This window comes from Limanda limanda, chromosome 7 (genome assembly GCF_963576545.1).
Source record: "Limanda limanda chromosome 7, fLimLim1.1, whole genome shotgun sequence".
NCBI classification, from domain to species: Eukaryota; Metazoa; Chordata; class Actinopteri; order Pleuronectiformes; family Pleuronectidae; genus Limanda; species Limanda limanda.
The window spans coordinates 22,763,210-22,782,989 of NC_083642.1; the positions used below are offsets into that span (position 1 = coordinate 22,763,210).

General features: G+C 40.7%; 1 protein-coding gene across 4 annotated transcripts; it reads right to left on the reverse strand.

Annotated features, from left to right (window-relative positions):
• Nucleotides 1–1,345: 1,345 nt before the first annotated feature.
• On the reverse strand, nt 1,346–15,480 carry ampd1 (adenosine monophosphate deaminase 1 (isoform M)). 4 transcript variants are annotated; one of them, XM_061075197.1, is made up of 16 exons: nt 15,459–15,480; nt 12,583–12,588; nt 12,171–12,336; nt 10,647–10,785; nt 9,017–9,182; nt 8,716–8,935; nt 8,255–8,384; nt 6,777–6,971; nt 4,361–4,492; nt 3,642–3,805; nt 3,342–3,468; nt 3,040–3,203; nt 2,708–2,828; nt 2,295–2,468; nt 1,935–2,045; nt 1,346–1,501 (listed from the first exon to the last, which is right to left on the reverse strand). In XM_061075197.1, the coding sequence occupies exons 1-16, from the start codon at nt 15,478–15,480 to the stop codon at nt 1,346–1,348; spliced, it is 2,193 nt and encodes a 730-aa protein (XP_060931180.1). The 4 variants fall into 4 exon arrangements, with proteins under 4 accessions (XP_060931180.1, XP_060931176.1, XP_060931179.1 ...); XM_061075193.1 differs by lacking the exon at nt 12,583–12,588 and adding an exon at nt 13,128–13,136; XM_061075196.1 differs by lacking the exon at nt 12,583–12,588 and adding an exon at nt 15,382–15,388 and having other exon boundaries at nt 12,171–12,334; nt 15,455–15,480.
• Between the last annotated feature and the right edge of the window lie 4,300 nt (nt 15,481–19,780).

Here is a 19,780-nt window from a genome sequence, read left to right on the forward strand (position 1 = left end):
TAATTAACAGCACTTTATTGTACAATAACCTGACTTCCGGTTCATATGTCAGGGTTACCAGCGCTTGACGCAGTTGAGACTGTGAGAAAAAGTCTGTTGAATCCTCCCGAGACAGAGAGAGAGAGAGAGAGAGAGAGAGAGAGAGAGAGAGAGAGAGAGAGAGAGAGAGAGAGAGAGAGAGAGAGAAGACGTCATAATTTACACTCCTGCAGCTGTCAACGATGAACAAACAGTGATGTCTTCAGGTGTCCTGGGAAATATACACACTGTGCTGTGACTGTACTTTCATTCATAAAGTCCTGAGATGAGATGTTTCAGTACATCTAGTAGCCCTCCAAGTGTTGGAGTGTTTTTTTCTGTTTTCTTACACATCTTTTGCATTTCTCACAATATACCGTTTGAACCTCTTAATATATGTCCGTCTATGCCTTATATATTGTGTTTTGCCCATGTGACATAATGCTAATGTCTGAGTCTGAAGTGATCACTGTTATTTGCCATATTTTGATTTGTAATGTATCTTTGTACAACTTCAAAAAAGTTGTTTAACTAAGGAAGTGATATGTTAATACAGTTGCTCTAGGGCACACGTTGATTCACGTGGAAAAATAACTGTAAATTTCCCACCAGATGCTTTTTATCCATTATAACCTGATTTGAAGAACATATGACGTGGCGCAGACTGACAATATATATCCTATTTGTTTAGTTATTTTGGACAAACCAGTGGTTCCATAGGCATAACTTTGATAAAAGATCTCTATGGAACAAAACTTGAACTCAGCTCAGATAAAGTAAAAGTCGACTTTGCCCGGGCTGTTAGGATCAGGTGCAATAAAGGTAAAGGGAGGGGTGTGTCTTTACTGGAAGTGGCCGGCAGCCGCAGGATCTGACAATCAGTGATGATCGAAGATATGCATTATGCAGCACATCAGGTCAATAACGTCTGATGCACCTTTATATTCTCTTCTCACTCTGCTGAGACAGTGTTTATTCAGGGAACCTTCGAAGAGAGGACGACCTTCCACTTACAGGTTTATGAGGAACATCTGAATGCAGAGGTGGTAGAAAATCACCACACGTAAACAGGTCAAATAAATGGAGCTGCCACTCGTAGAAATGCGTTTTTTTTCCCATTTTATTTCCTTTCACTCCAATACATGATGTTTCCCCACACAGAATAGTCATACTGTGATGTACACGAAATCTAGACAAACATGTTTTCCCAAAGGAAAGAACATCCTTTGTTAGTTAGAAGGTCACTTTCTCAGCTGGATTAAGAGTTGCGGTGGAAAAACATATTTAGAAACGTTTCTACATCACAATACGTCAGATGTGATTCTGTTTACTCGGTCTTCAGGCCTTCCTTGATGCGGTTCAGCTCGTAGGACAGGGTCTCATAGCGGTACGCCATGCGGATCTGGGCCACGTTGGTCTTGCGGATGTCGTTGCCCTCCGGCCCCTCCTTCAGGTAGTCCTCACCCAGGTAGAGGACTTTCTCCTGTGGAAGAAAGTCACCAGTGGGTTTTAATATGAGAATAAATCAGAAATATCACTTCAGATATGGTTTTTCAGGAAAGATGTTGGCCCTAGACAAATCTGACACGTTATTACCTGACTCCTGTCCAAATGTTGGTTGGTTTTTTGCAAAAACTACTTTACGGAATTATAACGAGACCTGGTGGGGGGGGGGGGCGTATGGGCCGGGAAGAACCCTTATATTTTGGTGTAGATCCAGATCAGGGAGCAGATCCAGGAATTGTTTTATGATTGTTTTTACCATTGTGAGATCGGGCTTTTGTTGACATTTTCCCAGATTTCCCAGAGAATAATTCATGGATCTTGATGAAAGGTGGAATTTTATGCTGTTTGATTGAACTTTAAGGTCCTTAAAGTCAAGAACTGCATTTTAAGGTCTCCATCAGACGCGTTACCTCATGAGACAAGCTGCTCTGCAGAACGCTGCTCCTGGAGATCTCACACATGTCGCAGGTGCTGAGCTTGAAGACCTGGGCGGCGATGGCGTACTCCTCCATGAGGGGCTCCTGTGGACATAAAGGGGAATCATTAACATCATTAAATACACATGTTAATCTGTCTACTCATGTCCATTCACTGCCCTTTCTGTTGTGTTTGCATTGGAGAGTGCAGTATGTGACTTTGCCTGTAGAATATATAGGCCACACAAAGGCTTATCTGAGCATGTACATAATACAATGGCCGTTATACACAGCATAGTTTTCCCCATTGTCTACAACACTAGCATCAAAGGCCTCCCCTCCGTGCGCTCAGACCTTGGTGTAGTGGAACTGCATGGGGTCGTCTGTGGACAGAGACACAACCAGGCCTTTCTTGTGGAACTCCAGCAGCGGGTTCTTGGCGTACTCCAGGAACAGGCTGTTGTTGCTGAGAGGGGACATGGCGATTGGGATCTGGGTCAGGAAGTACAGGTACTGCAGCACGGGGCTCTGGTGGAGGAGAAGAGGGGGGGGGGCAGATGATGATTTTACACTGGTACAGTTTACGTCAGCTCATGATAGCATTTGTCAAAGCCTGGTATGCGAACACGGACAAAATTGTCGTAAAGAGCGATATTTTAAATACAAACTGCAGGATTACTCAAAGGACAAATCGTAAATCTCAGACTACGATCAAAAAGACGGTCCAAACATCTGCTACCATTTTGTATCATAAAGGGAGGACCGACCTTCTTGAGGTTGAGGCCGTGAGAGATGTTGTCAGCGGTCATGAAGGCAGCCAGCAGATGGGTGATGGCTCCAGCCTCTCCACAGTGAGGCCTGAACATGAAGGTGTTCAACCCCCTCTGTCTGGAGAGCAGGAGATAAACAAGTGTTATTCTACAGAAGGGAGACGTATTCTTAGAAGAACCATTGACCTGTAGTCATTTAATCTGCATTCATAGTGATTAATTAGGAGAGGTGATGAAATATAAAGAAACAAGGTGATGTGCAGATAAAATGAAAGGAAACTAACAAACAATATTCATATTCCTGTGTATATGGAAGCAAAGTTACTCACTTGCGGAGCTGGTTGAGCACAGTGATGTTGGCATACATGTAGTAGATGTAGTAGGTGTAGGAGGGGTTCTTGGCGATGTCCCACTCCTCTGGTTTGGGGCTCTTGGTGCAGAACATGTGGCCGCTGTGCTTGGACTCATCGTCCACACTGTCGAAACCTGTCACCTACACATCAACCAGGAAGATGGTTAATCATTGAGACCCTCAGGAAAAATCCGCATTGTGGAAATTTTGCTATCCATGTATATGACTTTTAACCTTAACTCATGGTTAATCTGTCTTTGGCCTTTGTTTGTGACTCACATGCTTGAGGAAGATGCTGAGGTCGGGGTTGGACTGCGGGTCGATGGTGGCCTGGAACACAGGGAGGAAAATGTTCTCCAACATCTTGCCAAAGTGGGGCACGAAGTTCCTGCCTCTGAAGATATCGCTGAGATAGAAGAGGGAGAAAACAAAGACACTTTTTTAAGACTTTTGAAGACTTGAGCTGTGATTAAAACTATATGTTTGGTAGGGAATGTTATTTATCCACAACAGTGTAATAGTAATCTGTCTTCCTCATATCTGGGTCCATGGAGGAAGCAACAGAAATGGAAAACTTACTAGATCCTGGGCACTTGAATCATCCACTTGAGGTGGGGAGAGAAGACTCTGTGCCGGACGAACCAGCCGGCAAGCTTGCTCCACTCGTCGGGCTTGCAGCCGTAGATGGAGAGACGAGGCTCGGCGAACTGGTACTTGGCATCCTCCAGGTCATTGGCTACTTCCTGGTTTACAGAAATCAGACCATAAGACTTTTAAACTCCTCCGAACTGCAATAACTCCACTAAACCAGCACCGTGGCATATTTGCACTATTGCACATAATTGCACTATTGTTTTTTTCTTCAGCTGTATATGTATATATATTAAGATATATATATTTTATTTTCTATTTAAAATTTTTGATATTCTATTATGTTCTATTTTATTCAAATTTGTTTTTTTTTGGGGTTGTAATAGAAGAGAGCCTGTGACTCAAGCATTTCATTGCAAGCGACTGCTTAATGTTATTGTTGTGCACTTGATGATAAACTCTTGAATCTTGAAAAGGACATGAATCCGGCTCAGATCATTTTGATCCACTAGTTCACAAATACAAAGAGGTTAGTTGGCAAATAATAAAAAAAAAGGTTTCATATTGATCATATTATTACTGCTTATATGTCAACTGGATGTCAGCAGTGTAGAGCTACTCAGGTTTTCAACTGATTTAACTATGAAATAATAATTTTGTATCTGTAAATTTCAATATCACAGATGTCATACTACATGGAAACTCACCTTGATGATGGTGGCAAAGTACTCTCCATTGATGTGGTTCTCTGTCTTCATGTACAGGTCACGCAGCTCGCTGGCTCCCACGGGGTTGTACTTGGCGTTGAACTTGTCGAAACGCTGGAAGGTTTGTCTTCCCTTTAGAGAAAAACAAGAAAACAATACAATTTAAACCACAAAAAAACTGTGAGACAAAAAAACTGTGAGACAGCTTTCTTGTAGTTATGCACCAAGGCTATGGAACAAACTCCCATTATAAAAGCACCTTCTGTTGATATGTTTAAGAAACTGCTCCAAGAATATTTTATGGTTTTAATCAAACTTAACTTTGTTTAATCTTTAAAATCATTTCATTGATTGTTTTAATATGCCATAGCACTGAAACGGCCCTTCTGAAAATCACCAACGACCTCCTTATTGCAGCTGATTCCGGTTTACTATCCATCCTCATCCTCCTTGACCTGAGTGCGGCCTTCGACACAATCTCCCACACCATCCTCCTCAACAGATTATCCTCCATCGGCATCACTGGCATCCCCCTTGACTGGTTCCACTCCTATCTCTCAGACCGCACTCAGTTCATCCAACTCAAATCCTTCCGTTCCCAACCGTCCCCTGTCTCCTCTGGTGTCCCCCAGGGCTCTGTCCTGGGTCCCCTCCTTTTCATTACTTACCTCCTTCCCCTTGGCCTTATTTTCCGTAAATTCAATATTCTTTTTCACTGCTACGCGGATGACACCCAGCTCTACCTCTCCACCAAACCCAACTCCATTCTTCCTCCCTCATCCTTGACAGATTGCCTTTCTGCACTTCATACCTGGTTCACCTCAAACTTCCTCAAACTTAACAGTGATAAAACCGAAATCCTTTTAGTCGGTACTAAATCCACTCTACTCAAAGTTGACAGTTTTTCCCTCTCAATTGACAGCTCCATAGTTTCCCCCTCCCCCCAGGTAAAGAGTCTGGGTGTCATCGTCGATGGCTCACTCTCCTTCAAATCTCATATCAACATCACCACCCGCACCGCCTACTTCCATCTCCGTAACATAAATCGCCTCCGTCCCTCCCTCACCCCCCATACCACCTCTATTCTTGTACATAGCCTTGTCACCTCCCGTATCGATTACTGTAATTCTCTCCTCTTTGGTCTCCCCCAGAAATCCCTCCATAAACTCCAACTGGTCCAGAACTCAGCTGCCCGTATCATCTCTCTCACCCCCTCGTTCCACCACATCACCCCCATCCTACAGCAACTCCACTGGCTTCCAATTCACTTCCGTATCAACTTTAAAATTCTTCTTCATACCTTTAAAGCCATCCACAACCTTGCCCCTCCCTACCTGTCTGACCTCCTTCACACTGCCACCTCCACCCGCTCCCTCAGATCCTCCTCTTCCATCCATCTAACTGTCCCCTCTGCCCGGCTTACCACCATGGGGAGCAGAGCTTTCAGCCGCTCTGCTCCCAAACTCTGGAACTCACTCCCACCTGACATCCGAAACATTGACTCCTTCCCTCAGTTCAAATCCTCTCTCAAAACCCACCTTTTCAGGATTGCATTCTCACTGTAGTTGCCATGCTGTTTTTACTTGCACTTTTAATTTTAATTGTTTTGTTATTTGTTTGCTCCTGTTTTAAATTGTAAAGCGTCCTTGAGTGACATGAAAGGCGCTGTGAAATAAAATGTATTATTATTATTATTAATTTATAGATTTGAAAGCATCTGATCTGTTTGAACTGCCTTTTTCTCATAAAGCACCTTGAGCTGCATTAAATGTTACAAAAATGCTATACAGACAAAGGTTATTATGATTATTATTTACTGAATGATTGAGCATTAAAAGCAAATATGTCAGATTGATAGCAACAAATTGGAAAGACGCAGAACAGCTGAAATACAGACTGTTCTGGAGATGATCTCAATGTCATAATTGACACGGTTTGTCTTCTCCACAATCCTCAGTCATATTCCCTATGTAATATGTGTAATATGTGTATTCCCCAAGTAATATAACTAGCCCAGTCTTCTTTACGTATTACTGTATTATTTTGACTGCATGAACTATACCTTGTTTAGCTTATTCTCCAGGCCACCATCTCACGGTGCAACATATATTCATGTATTTATCTATTCATTCGTTCATTTGTTTATTTATTTATTCAATTAATTGTTGATTTAATGAAAGCCTTGTGTAAGTATTAGAATTTGTATTGGTATGTAGGTAAAATGTAAAAACAGCTAAAAAAAATATTTCTTCCTTTCTTTATAGTTGTAAGGGTTAAACAAATAAAAATATTAAATCATAATAATTAAAAGAACCTTATTGCAGTGCTAAGAGAATGCTGCTGCTAACGTTTCTAAAAATGGAAGGAATCTTTAGTTTTCTTCTGTTCAAATCGCATGAGGTTACAAGTAACGTACAGCGTGCACATCCAGAGAGTCCACGGTGAGGTCATACGGGTGCAGGTGGAGGGACTGGAAGAGCTCCTTCATGGTGACCTCCCGGCCATCGAGCTTGTGCACCACGCGTTCGGCGTCCACACGATAAGACCTCTTGATGAAGCGCAGCAGGTGCTTCTGGTTCATGCAGGCGGCGGCGTGGATGTGGGTGTCAACCTGAAATGAGAGTTGGTCAGTGAGGGTTTGGGTTCATGTGATGTAATAGCTCTGCTCGGTCTCATGGAGGAGCTGAAGACATAGATACAAGGTGCAGAGCAGCTGTGGAAAATAAGTGCAGAGTCAGTGTGAAATGATATGTCATGAATCTCATCTTTCATGTGCATGGGACTCTATTCATCATACACATGACACAACTCAATATAAAAAAAGGTTAGTATGCAGTGTAATTCAAATGCTTTTTATTTAAATGTGCATACATTTGACTGTTTTCTCATTTTAACATGAACACAATTGTTGATGATCTACTTTACAAGACCTCCATCTAAAGTCTGGGTGAAGAATTTGAGATCAGTATTGAAGAGAAAAGAGTGCAAACTTTAATTCACTTCATTTTAATTTTCAGTTTCTGCTTCATCTAAATTCCTGCGTTTGTAGGAACTAGACCCATTGTACATGTATTTTAAATTACATGTACAATGGATTCATACACATACTTAGGAATCTGGCTTGACAGCAGACTGTCGTTAAAAATACATATTTAACACTTAACTCAAAAATAAGTCCAACTCAGCTTCTTGTACAGAGCTGAAGTATGTTTGTCTTCGGCCACCTGTTAGATTATTGTGATGTGCACCTTCATGATTGTCCTTGAGTACAGAGATACTCAGGATTGTCATGTTGCCTCTTTAACACTTCAGCAGTTAAACTCTGTGTATCACAGTGTATTATGTTTAATCACAAATGACAATTTTCACCCCCATTATTGTCCTCTGTAATACAGAGTGATACAAAGTCTGTATTACTCTGTCAGACCTTACAGTGGAGAAAAAACAGTCATATAATGTTGTTCATGTTCAAAACTGCCTCACTTCGCTTGTCTCATTTAAAACCATGTCACACACATCACCTCAGTTGTCCCCTCCATTCACAGGAATGTCAGCACAACTGGGTTCAGCTCTATTAAAAAGGTCTTGGCCTTTTATATGGAATGAGCGGCTGTATTACATTATTTGTGATTTAAAATATTTGTTATCTGATGTTTTTCATGACTCTTGTGATGTTTTGTCACTTTTATTCATTAACTCTTTGTTGTGCTGTATTTATTTGCTGATTGTGAATGTTTTTTGTTCTCAGGTCTCTTGAAAAGGAGATCAAACATTTCCATGATGATGAAGAATAAACACAAACAAAAATTGTCATTGCCCTCAAAATGTAAATGGCAGGAAGTTTGGCCTTTAGCATTATATCTGTTATGTTATAATCAAATGATAAATGTCTACCTTCCTACAGTTGTAGAAGTCCCTGTGGGGGTTCAGCTTCAGCTCCCTCATCTCCTCCATCTCATTCAGCATCTCGTGCACGTTGAACTTGGACATGAGGAACTTGAGGCGGCGGTGAGTGTAAGTCTTCCTGCAAAACAAACAACAGCAACTCATGAGCTACACATTTATAGCTGTAAGAGTAGCAATGGGGCTGTTACAGTAAAATTTCAGTTTGAATCTATGTGGAAAAAGTAAAAAAAGTTCCATAAGTGTCTTGTTGTTGTGTATAATTTAGCTGTGGACATCTCAAGGGTCCTTGTGTGGCTCCCCTGGACCACACACCGAGCGTTGATAGTAAAGCATTTAACGCTCAGTCAAGCATGGGGGTCATCTAAAAGGAGATAGGGGTCTTCTTGGGTGAGGACATACAGTACAGGGGGAGTTTTGAAAAGTTTGAGTACACAACTCATTGGACTCACGTCGGGCCCTGTGCAATGAGAGCGATGAGGAAGTTCATGTCATCGATGAAGGTGTCGTAGTCAGGGCAGGGCAGATCCTTGGGCTGGTGTTTGTCTGCAGCCGCGGCGTCGTTGTACACGTAGATGACGCCGTCCTTCATGCGAGCAACGTAGCCAAGATTCTTCGGCAGATCCTTTGTGTCAAAGGGATCTCCTCCATTCTCGGGAAGCGTAGTGAAGACTGAGGATGTATGGAAGAGACAAATATAATAAATGTAGCTGAACTCATTGATGCAAACCTGCCATCACCCTTTCTCCTGACCTGGCTGCACCTGGTCCTCAGGTCTGAAGCTCTCTCCCTCCATCTCACGCATGTACTGGGAGGCCGTGCGTGGGAAGCGCTGGTAGGCCAGCCTCATGTACTTCTCCCTGATGGTCAGGGCGCGGTACAGACCCTTACAGGACAGCTCAAAGTCGTCCATGGTCACCTAAAATATGACAAATGTTACAGATGATAAAATAAAATGTATTATCATTATTTTTCAAATTAGATGATCCAATCGTTAAAGATTTAATGAAAACACATACGAAAAAACATCCTGCAAACGGCAATGGTCAACAGTTTTCTGTTCAAAACACAATGAACCATCCATGTTTGTGGACAATATTTTTATTATTATTATTAAGAAGACTAACAAAAAGAAGACTAAGACTAACTTGAAACGTGTATAAGTATTATTTTTTGGGCATTTGCTGTCAATATCAAGTTCTGCCCTAGTAAGCAAGACGGAATATGAGAACATGCAGCAAACTGCAGTGAAAATCTTCATCTCTCTTTTCCCATTTTGTGGACATTTTATGCTAAACAAGCATTAATTTCCACATTGTGGTAAGATGCAAAATGTTACAAAGTGAATGTACACATGAAGTGTATCTAAATAAATCTGGAGTATTAGACCAGCTAAAGCAGAAATACCAGCCAGCTCAAGCAAAGTGTCTTTTTAAATGTCAAAGCAACCATGAAACCTAAACCTTGGACCGCTCTCAGTTGAACACCATTCATGGGCCTCTGCTAGTGAGGCCACTGACCATTGACCCTGACACACACACACACATAAACACACACACACACACACACACACACACACACTAACACACACACACAAAAACACACACACACACACACACATACACACACACACAGTCAGTGAAATTTAGGGTAAAGACCTCTTTCATCCATATCAACTAGGAAGGAGACAGTTTTGTGACTAGTGCTACGCTAATGAGACCCACTAATATTTCACAATTAATAGTGGCGGCTGTGATTCAGGAGGTCAAGCAGGTCATCCACTAACCATAAGTCTGGTGGTTTGAACCCGTCTTTGAGAAAGACATTGAACCATCAAGACTAGAAAAGTTTTTTTTAAATCTATCATTTACCATAGTTAATTTGGACAATTTAGGCACTGATACTTATGTCATGTTTGTCACAGACAGAACCAGATGAGCTGATTCCTCTTGTTTTCAAGCTTTATGTTCAGCTAAGCTAACTCAGAGCTAGCTGTTGTAGCCCACAGAGACTAATATCAAGCATATCATTCTATGAATGAAAAACATGTTTTATATATTGAATATTCAAGTCAAATCAGAATGTCTCCTTCACTAAATCGATCAAATTGAATGTCATACTGACACATTTACAGAACGGTTTAGTTTTTCTAGTTTTAAGAAAAGATGAATGATAAGAAAAAGGACAGCACTTCATATTTAAGTGTTTTTATCCCCTCTGTGGTTCAGATAATTAAAAATGTTGTGTTAGATTACAACTAGTGGAGACTTTGATACAACAACTCAAGCCAAGTACAATCATCCGAGATGTCCAGTGGAAATTTCAGAAATAACCAAATAGCGCAGTGAATTTCAGCTGTATGTGGAGGCACAGTGCTCAGTACCCCAGAGGCGTAGTCTCCAATGATGGCCACCCTCTGGAAGTCCGGCACATCCAGGTAGGTGGGGGTCCCCACTTCCACTGACACAGGGGTAGCAGCTTCCTTTCCAGAAACCACGGTGCGGGCACGCTGGAGCCTCTTGCTGTGGACACAGAAAGATGAGGTTTAGTTGACCAAAACTTTCAAGAGTTAATATCAGCAATGCAGTCACATTATTGCTGTGTCATGGAATAGAATAGAATAGAATATAACTATTTCTAAAATGTACTCCATGTTGCTGAATGAGTGGCCAAAACCAGGATTACAGATCCAGATCCAGGGTGAGATGGGAATCAGACTTGAATATAGCAATTGATGAACAACTCTGGTCAGATTTGTGCCAGAACAGTCTGTCAGCAACGGTTAATGCCCGGTACAGACTTGTGCATTATAATTTTCTTCATCAACTGTACCTCACCCCACAGAAGCTACATAAATCCAAACCTGAATTGTCAGAAATGTGTTTTAGATGTGGTATAGAGGTTGGCTCCTTCCTACACTGTACCTGGCTTTGCACAAAGGTGAGATCCTTTTGGTATGACTTTTGTAAGGCCTTAACTAAGATCACAGGATTTACCTTTCCATTGGATCCTGAGCTATGTTTACTGGGAAACTTCACAACTTTCAATGGGTCTTTAACAAAGCTCCAAATTAAATTTGCAGAAATTGCTGTATGTAAGTTATTTTTGAAAATCTGGCAGCCCAATTTGGAGTACATGGATACACCACCAACGGTACCATAGGACTGTAACTATTTGGAGCTCTGAATTACATTATTTACTGTGTCATTGCGGTATTTCTCTGTGATGTGTCATCCTATGCACCAACTTTTTTTGTTTTTTGTTTTCTCTTTGGGTGGGGGGAATTATTTACTTTAACTTTTTTTGTTTTTTGTTTTCTCTTTGGGTGGGGGGAATTATTTACCTTATTTATTTAATTAGTTTTATGTCATCTATGTGTGTGTGTGTTTTTTGTTTTTTTTATTTTGTTATGTAATTTTCTGTAATGTTAAATGTAGAGAGTTGTGTATGCTCTGCATGTTCTCTTACATTGTGAAAATATTTGGAAAAATAAAATATTCTAAAAAAAAAAAAGAATAGAATAGAATTCCTTTATAGTCATTGTACATTGAAATTTGCTTTTCATCTCCAAAACGCTATTTGGAAAAAACAGACTTGTAATGAGATTATTAATACATAAATAACAGGCAATTAATATGATATTAATATACATAAAAATAGACAACTAATAGGATTATTAATATATAACAATAGACAAGGGAGTTAAAAAAAATAGACAAGGAATAACATTAACTGCATATAAAAATAGTTTGAGGTGATAAAGTGTTGCACAGTAAAAGAGGTAGAACAGTACTGCATGTTCAAATTGTCAGTTGAAGATAGTTCTCATATAGTTACACATCTGTGCACAGCCGACAGTCACATGGTGGAGTTTATTTCCCGGTGTCCAGTCTTTGACTTGTCTTACCGTTTCTCAGCATTATCGTCAGTGTGCAGATGGAAGGCCATCTCAGTGTGGATGATGGGACAGTCTTCAGCCACATCAAACATGGAGATCTCATCGCGGACGCTCTCGTCTTTGGTCTCAGACGCAAAGACCTCCTCCGCGAAGGCTCTCATCTTGTCATCGGTCTCTGTCACACACAGCAGAGACATGTTGTGTTATTGACAGAAATGCATCCTCACTAACCTTCATAGCTCGTGGCCATGGAACAAACAACAAATAACTCGTTGAAAGCTGGACATTGGACACTGACATACAGAAGATGATCATGGATCTATGACATACAATCATATACGTTACCTAAACTGATGTGCAAAGACTCCAGCACATGCGTCGCAAACATGACCAAAGATTGACTCTACTACAAGTCTGCAACTCTGACCTCCAGTTTGGGCTGCAAACACAAGGTGCCATGCATATACAAGAACTGCAGTTATTGAGCACTCACACACACAAACACACACACACGCACAGTTAACTCGAGACACATGGATACAAGATGGTACAGCCTTGCTTGAGGTACTGTGTGTACAGCTCAACTCCAGACCCATTTTTCTTGTCATCTTGTATTGTGTATTAACCTCTTCATTAGGATTTGCACCCCATCAGTCAGGATGAGACGGATGTGATAAGAATTCATCATATGTCCAAAAAAAACGACAGGAAAAGTGGGTCAAGTTCCAAAAATAGATGGAGTTGTGAACCAAGCTGTAAGCAACAGTACTTAAACAGACGTCTACAAAAATACACACATGTGGCTACTACCTGACACCTGCTACAAGTAACTACTCTCTACAACAAACTACTTGTTACATGCACTTACTAGCCAGGAGCCAAGGCTTTCTACTCTAACACAACCATAAAGCACATATCACAGGACTAAAGTGGTTTTGGTTTCCACGTCTCATCATCCATACTTACTCTGTGGACCTGATTATGCCCAGCAAGAGAGTAGCATCATCCAGAATAAAACCCAAAAAGAAGTATGGGGTTAAAACATGTTACATTGAAGGTGTTATACATGAAGCTGATAATCCCATTACTTTGATCCACGGTATATGCATAACTAAATAATCCATGTAACTGAAGTAAAATTACACCAGGAGGTGTGCTAACATATTATTTAGCAGTATTTACAATATGTAACATAGATTAGAAAATACATGCAATAGTAGAAGTTGAGGATATGAGCGATGGAACGACACACTAGGTCGGAAGAGATAAGTGGGAATGTGAGTGTGATGGATCAGTAGGATAAAGGTGACATATAGTGTGAGGATGGGTAATGGAGAGGACGCATTAGTGAAGTCACTGTTTGAATAAAGTTGGACCAAACTGCTGGAGGTCTCTGCAGCTGCACCTTCACGACACCTTTACGACACCTCCACCAATTTTTAACATCTTCATCCATGCACGTGAAGATGCATTCAATTTGTCTTCCTGACATTCAGGGATAAAACATTCTGTGCCCGTTCTTTCAAAACACGTCTGCAACTCAGTTCATGTAGGTTCTGTGTGCTGCTCTGCAAACCGACACATTCCCGTGGAGGAAGAGTCAGAGAGCTACTCGGCAAAAGACATTTATTAAATAAAATGTTCACTTTCAGTTCAGTTTTTCTGCTGTGTTTGAGAAGCATACAAAACTGATATTGAATTTGAACATTAGATTAATAAATGTACACTTCCACTGTATTTCATCATTTACCAAGATCCAAATGAAAATGTTGCATTCACACACAACTTTGAAAAAAGAACATTTGATGATGTGACTGTTGCACATCTTTACGGTGAACCATGCGTTTGTAATGCTTTACATTGTCTCTCAAGCTCCTCATGAAAAGTGTCCCAGCTTCATACTTACCCCTCTCTATTGGATTAGTCACAGTCAGTGTGGGATGTTGGTGGTTAGAGGGAAACAAAACAAGTGTGGTTACGTCTCAAACCACATGTGAGCCACAAAAATATACCTTGCTAACTTCTACGACTACTCCTGTTGTGGAAAATAGTCTTGAAAATGCTCCAGAGTACGTTGTGTGGGTGTGTATTGTTCAGGATACATTATTAGTATATTTGATAAATAATGATAGATGAAACCAACTTTCTGCATGGATACATCCCTTCAGAGTAATGCATCAATTTGTGTTTTGGGAGGATTTGGCTGAAATTGACCTTTCAATATTAGACTATATAACATTGCATGGACTTGGACTTGCACATCAACACTGGTGCGAAATAACAAAAGTCACATGAGAATATCACCACCGAGTGTAAACACATTTGGCAGCTGCCAAATCTCCACAAGTGAACCCCAATAGCTGTGAAAGTCAAGCTCCTCAAACGGCAGCTGCAGCTTTGCATTTCCATTTCTTCACCCTTTAAAAAAATCTTGCCCTGTGCCTGGTGGAGGTATTATTAGCAATCATTACACCAGCATTTGGAATAGAGTGGTGGACTGAGCTCTTTAAACATGATGAGGCATAGAGCAAGAAGGAATGTAAAAATCCTCCAAGAACAAATTGACCACATGTCACTGCTGGAGCTGTGAGAATCTGCAGACACATCATCTCCTTCCAAATGATTCTGCTCATGTTTCTCATTCTGAAGCTGATGTTCAGCTGCAGAGTTCAACGACAGGAGTTTGAATCCTAACAGCTGAGCTCAGGAACTCCGGTATTTACAAGTTGGAATTGTTAGAAATTCAAACCTCGCAGGGATTTGGTGTAAGAACAAATTGTACAAGTGAATAAGTAGGTAAAGTACCTTTATTTAGAAAAAAGTTAAATTCTGGGACAATGACACTTCGTGATGTGTAAGTCAGTACCTACTAATTGTCGGAATCACATGTATTTAAACCCCCAATGAAGCTGTCATTGAAGCTTTCAGAGCCGTCTGTCAGAGACAGAATGGCACTGGCAAACTTTATTATCTGCACAGGGAGGGGCTTGACCCCCAACAATGTATATCCAAAGGATTTGTTCAAAGTTTTGGGAGCTGGCGCTTTATTTAGCAAACAGCCATGAGGATGGCATTTCGACACAAGGGTCAAGTTTATCTTTCAAAGTGTTTAATTTGTCGGCCAAGACTTTCTATGGAAAAAAGCCGAACCAAATCTCTTTTGGTGAAGGTCTCCTCCAGTCAAACTTTATAATCATGTGTCAGTAAATGTTAACCAAACCCGCTCTCTCTCTCTCTCTCTCTCTCTACGGGTGAGAGTGCACGTTCAAGCCCCAGAGTCCTTCTGCCTATACTCACCTGGCACTAAGACTTTAGGCATGGTGAAGCCGTTCCAGAGACACGCTCCCTGAGGACTGGTAAAAGGAGGTGAGCCACTGGACCACTGTAGCAGGGAAGTGAGGAGGCTCCTGCTTAGTCTGTGCAATATCAAGCTCCTTGTGCCTCACGTGTAACCAGAACCTGCTGCGTCCACCCAGGACACGCCTTGACGTAACCACCAAATCATGTGTGTGTGCAACTCTATTTTAGGGTGTCTATGAGTGCCCAGGAATCACTGTCTGGCACACTGTGTATACAAAGACATGAGTATGTGTGTGTGTGTGTGTGTGTGTGTGTGTGTGTGTGTGTGTGTGTGTGTGTGAGGGGACTCATTATATAACACCCTGATAGCTACACAAGTTGCTCTGCACATGGCCGGGTTGCTCGAGTTAATGTTGAGCACAGTCACAAAACTCAAAATTACGAAGTCAGCTTGTTAGCACCTTGAGAACATATCGAGGACTTATGTCTCAGCAGGATTTGGGAGAAATGCAATTATCTTCAGACAAATTGACTATTTAAAAGATGAGTTTACAGGGTTCTCTTTTTAAATATATGAAAATATAAATTTACAAATATATATATATTATATTATATATTATAAAAATATATATATAAAAAGATATAAATTAGATTGACCAGAAAGTGGTTCAAAATGCTTCTGCTAGAGTCGTCACTACAGCCAAGAAAGTGGATCACCTCACTCCAGTTCTAGGATCTTTATACTGACTCTGTGTCTGTCACAGAATTGACTTCAAAGTCCTGCTGTTGGTTTATAAAGCACTGAATGGTTAAGGGCCAGAATACATTTCTGATCTCCTGCTACGTTACGAACCATCCAGGCCCTTCAGGTTGTCTGGAACAGGTCTGCTTTCTGTCTTCAAAACCAAACATGGAGAAGCAGTGTTCACTTTCTATGCTCGTGGTCTCATATGTGTGTGTGTGGGGTTATTGTCCTGAACTCTGCAGGATACTGGCATCTCCATGGTTCACCACCGGGACAGCGATGAGCACTGGCTGGTTTCCTCAGAACATGATGCTCAGAACTTAGGTCAGTCTTGATTTCAACAGACCAGGGAATCTGAGAGTCATTTGGTACGTGCATGTGTCTTCACTGGGGTGGGGGGGGGGGGTCCTCACTCTGCCGCACGCTGCTGATTCAGATCGTTGCCAATCGGTCGAGGCAGACTATTGGGTTTCTTAGGTTTTCATTTTCAAGGTCTTTACCTTCTATGTAAAGTGCATTGAGATGTTGTATATTATGATGTGGAAATACACAAATAAAATTGAATTGAATTGAATTGATTGACAAAATGTGAAAAAAGTGAAGGGGTCAGAATATTTGATGAATGCACTGCATTTGAGTTTTACTCGAACACACGAAATTCATTGGATTATTTAATGAATTTAGTTCATGATGACACAGAAACATTTCATTGCATCCAGACTCTCTCAGGACACAAACGTCTGAGTCATTAAGATGGAAAAAAGTCAGGGGATCCCCAGTCATCAGGATTCATCATCTGGGGACAATAACTGTCTGTATCCAATTTCACAAGAATGCATCTTATCTTTGTTGAGTCATTTTGGTCTAAACCAAAGTGGTGGACCTACCAATTAATGTTGTCCTCACAGCAAAGAGTCCCTAAATTATCAGTTTATATTTTCCTCCATGTGTTTGAGCATACAATTACTTATACAATATTTCATACACTCAACAGATAAATTGAGTCTAAAAAGAAAAAGTTACATAATGGAACCCTATCGAAGACCAATATAGCAAAGTATTGATTTGATTTTATTACAAATCAAGGACATGTCTGTTTTAAATCTTAGCGCCTCCAAATACGACCTCAGATAGCAGGTTTCTTTTCCTCCATGTGTTTGAGCAACTTTGCTGCAAAATGGAATGACAAGTTTTGATCACAGTAGTTTGACCACCAGACAAGTTGCATGTACATTTTTCAATTGATAATATTTGTGATATACACGTATGATCATCAGAGTCCAGTGTGTAGTCATGCAGCATATGTTAGATTTAACATATGCGTTGTTTTTTTTTATATATCCCTATTTTGTCAATGCCTACTATAAATATGTGAATGGATTTTTTATATGTTCTACTCAAAGTAGGAAAGAATAACATTTGACAAAGTCATCAGCAGCATGTTTTTCTTCCAGCAGACGTATCCTGGGTACTCAGAGAAATTTACTTCCTTGGGGAACACTTCTTCAGTTTGGGGTCACAAGCATCACAAGCAAAATCAACTTCACCTCCACTGTATAGAAGACAGAAATCACAAAAGATAAGATACAAATTTTGCTTTATTATTTCAGGTGAAAATTTTAAGTAATTTACCACATTTAGCCATTCACTTGTGCAACACACTTCTGCTCCTCCGTTCATCTCAAGACGATGTGCAGCTTGAGAACCCTTAACAACATGTCTATTTTTAGGGAATGTGATCCTAAATGTCAGCGTTCCTCTCAGGGTGCAACTAGTTTAAGAGATCAAGTTGGAAATGGGCAGTCAGTCAGTTTCAGCCCTGAGAAAATAAAGACCCAACTCTAAACTTCTGAAAAGCTGGTGCTTGAGGACATTTTCAAAATGACCAACCCTGTGATATTGTGTTGTTTCCCCAGTTTATACACAATTCATATGAAAACACCAGACGTGGATTTAACTTTCTCATGCTCCAGATTAAACACTTCCTTTTTGTTTATTGTGAGTGTGAACTTTGCACAGATCAGCAAAAGTGAAAGGAGTCCATTTTTCATGTTATAGAGAGATCCGACTATTCCTCGACATGAACCTGGACATGTGGTTGACATAAGCAGAGCAGCGAGTCCAAGTGTCCCCGGCTCATATTACCCTCAGGACTCTCACTGTCAGACTGTCTCGCAGCAGGTGCTGCTCCTGTCCTGCCTCCGGTCTGGGAGCTGTTTGGGTCAGACCGACATTTCCTCTGGTTTTTCATTGTTCTCATTCATTTCAAACATCATATGATAATATATCAGAGAACCAGCCACACATGAGTCGTGTGAACAGGAGAATGAAACAAATCCAAAAGAACCTCCTTCACTTCTATTCAGTCAGTTCGCTATTTATTAGGTACACCTGGCTACATTAAAATAATTTAATACAATATTAAATATTCAATTTGAAAAAATGGTTTAGAGTCATGGTGTTGATTCAACATTGTGCTGTTAAATTGGATTGCATTATACAAGCAGGTGTCCCTTTTATGTTGTGCACCTCCTTTCTGTACCTGACTGTAGGCTGAACAACATAAACACCTCTCTGTATAATGCAACACAGTTCAAAAGTACCAAAAACAGTGAGTTAGTTTTAACCAGAAGCAGCTAATAAAACTTCCAACTGTGTTTATTCCCACTATATAAATAGATCTGGATGAAGTTGTTTGAGAATACTTATCTGGTACTGACTGTGACTAGTGTCAGATTCACAGGTAATGCCAGATCCTGGATGTGGGATGAAATCTGAAACCTCTAATCCATCAGCCACACTGAGACCTCAGACAGAAGCTCACAGCAGCAGAAATACACAAGTCTCCACAAACATGGTATTAGAAATGTTTCATAGAAAAGTAGTTGAAGTAACTTATTAAATTTGAGTAATTTGATCAAGAAATTAAATATGGATTTCCTGATTTAAGTGAAGGTTCTGAGTATTCCACAGATGGAAGAGGTATTTGCCTGATAGTGGAGGAATTGGTTGCACAGTTTACAAGCTCAGCATGTTTACATGTTCTACTTGGACCGTTATCACGCTTCCTGTCTGAACGATAAAGAGGAACACCCAGATCTATAAACAGCATTAATGTATAATCCTCACTGGAGACTACACACAGACAGGACCTGTTTGTTTGCAGGAACAAGTTCTGTATTAGATTATACAGAAGCATCAGTGGGTTGCAGAATGTCACGGTTGTAGCTGCTGGAGCAGAATTGTACGATTTAATTGTAGTCTAAACAAGCTCTATTTTTGCTGTGTGTAAACGATGGGTGGGAACATTCACTGTCCAGTAGTAAATGCCATCAGGAATTTTAATTGGTCTTAATTGCTCCGCCATCCTCCCAAGCAGAGCGTCCAGCCCCTGATCAGACGGGTCCGAACATCTGGACTGCAGACAGGACAAAAGGTGGGTCTCTGTATTGTTTTATTGGATTTTACTTGAGGAAATGTGTTCTTAAAAGCTTGTCTTCTCTGGATCAGTTATTTTTTTTGAGAGAGTGATTCAAGCTGCCCTAGAGCTTGACCATTACATGATGGGCAGATT

Excerpts from the sequence above, each read along its gene's own strand:
- ampd1 (XM_061075193.1), bottom strand. The coding sequence starts at position 15,480 with ATGCCTAAAGTCTTAGTGCCAG. Across the intron at positions 10,786-12,170 it reads GACGATAATGCTGAGAAACG|CAAGAGGCTCCAGCGTGCCC; the intron begins GTAAGACAAGTC and ends CTGTGTCCACAG. Across the intron at positions 6,972-8,254 it reads ACTTCTACAACTGTAGGAAG|GTTGACACCCACATCCACGC; the intron begins GTAGACATTTAT and ends CTCTCATTTCAG.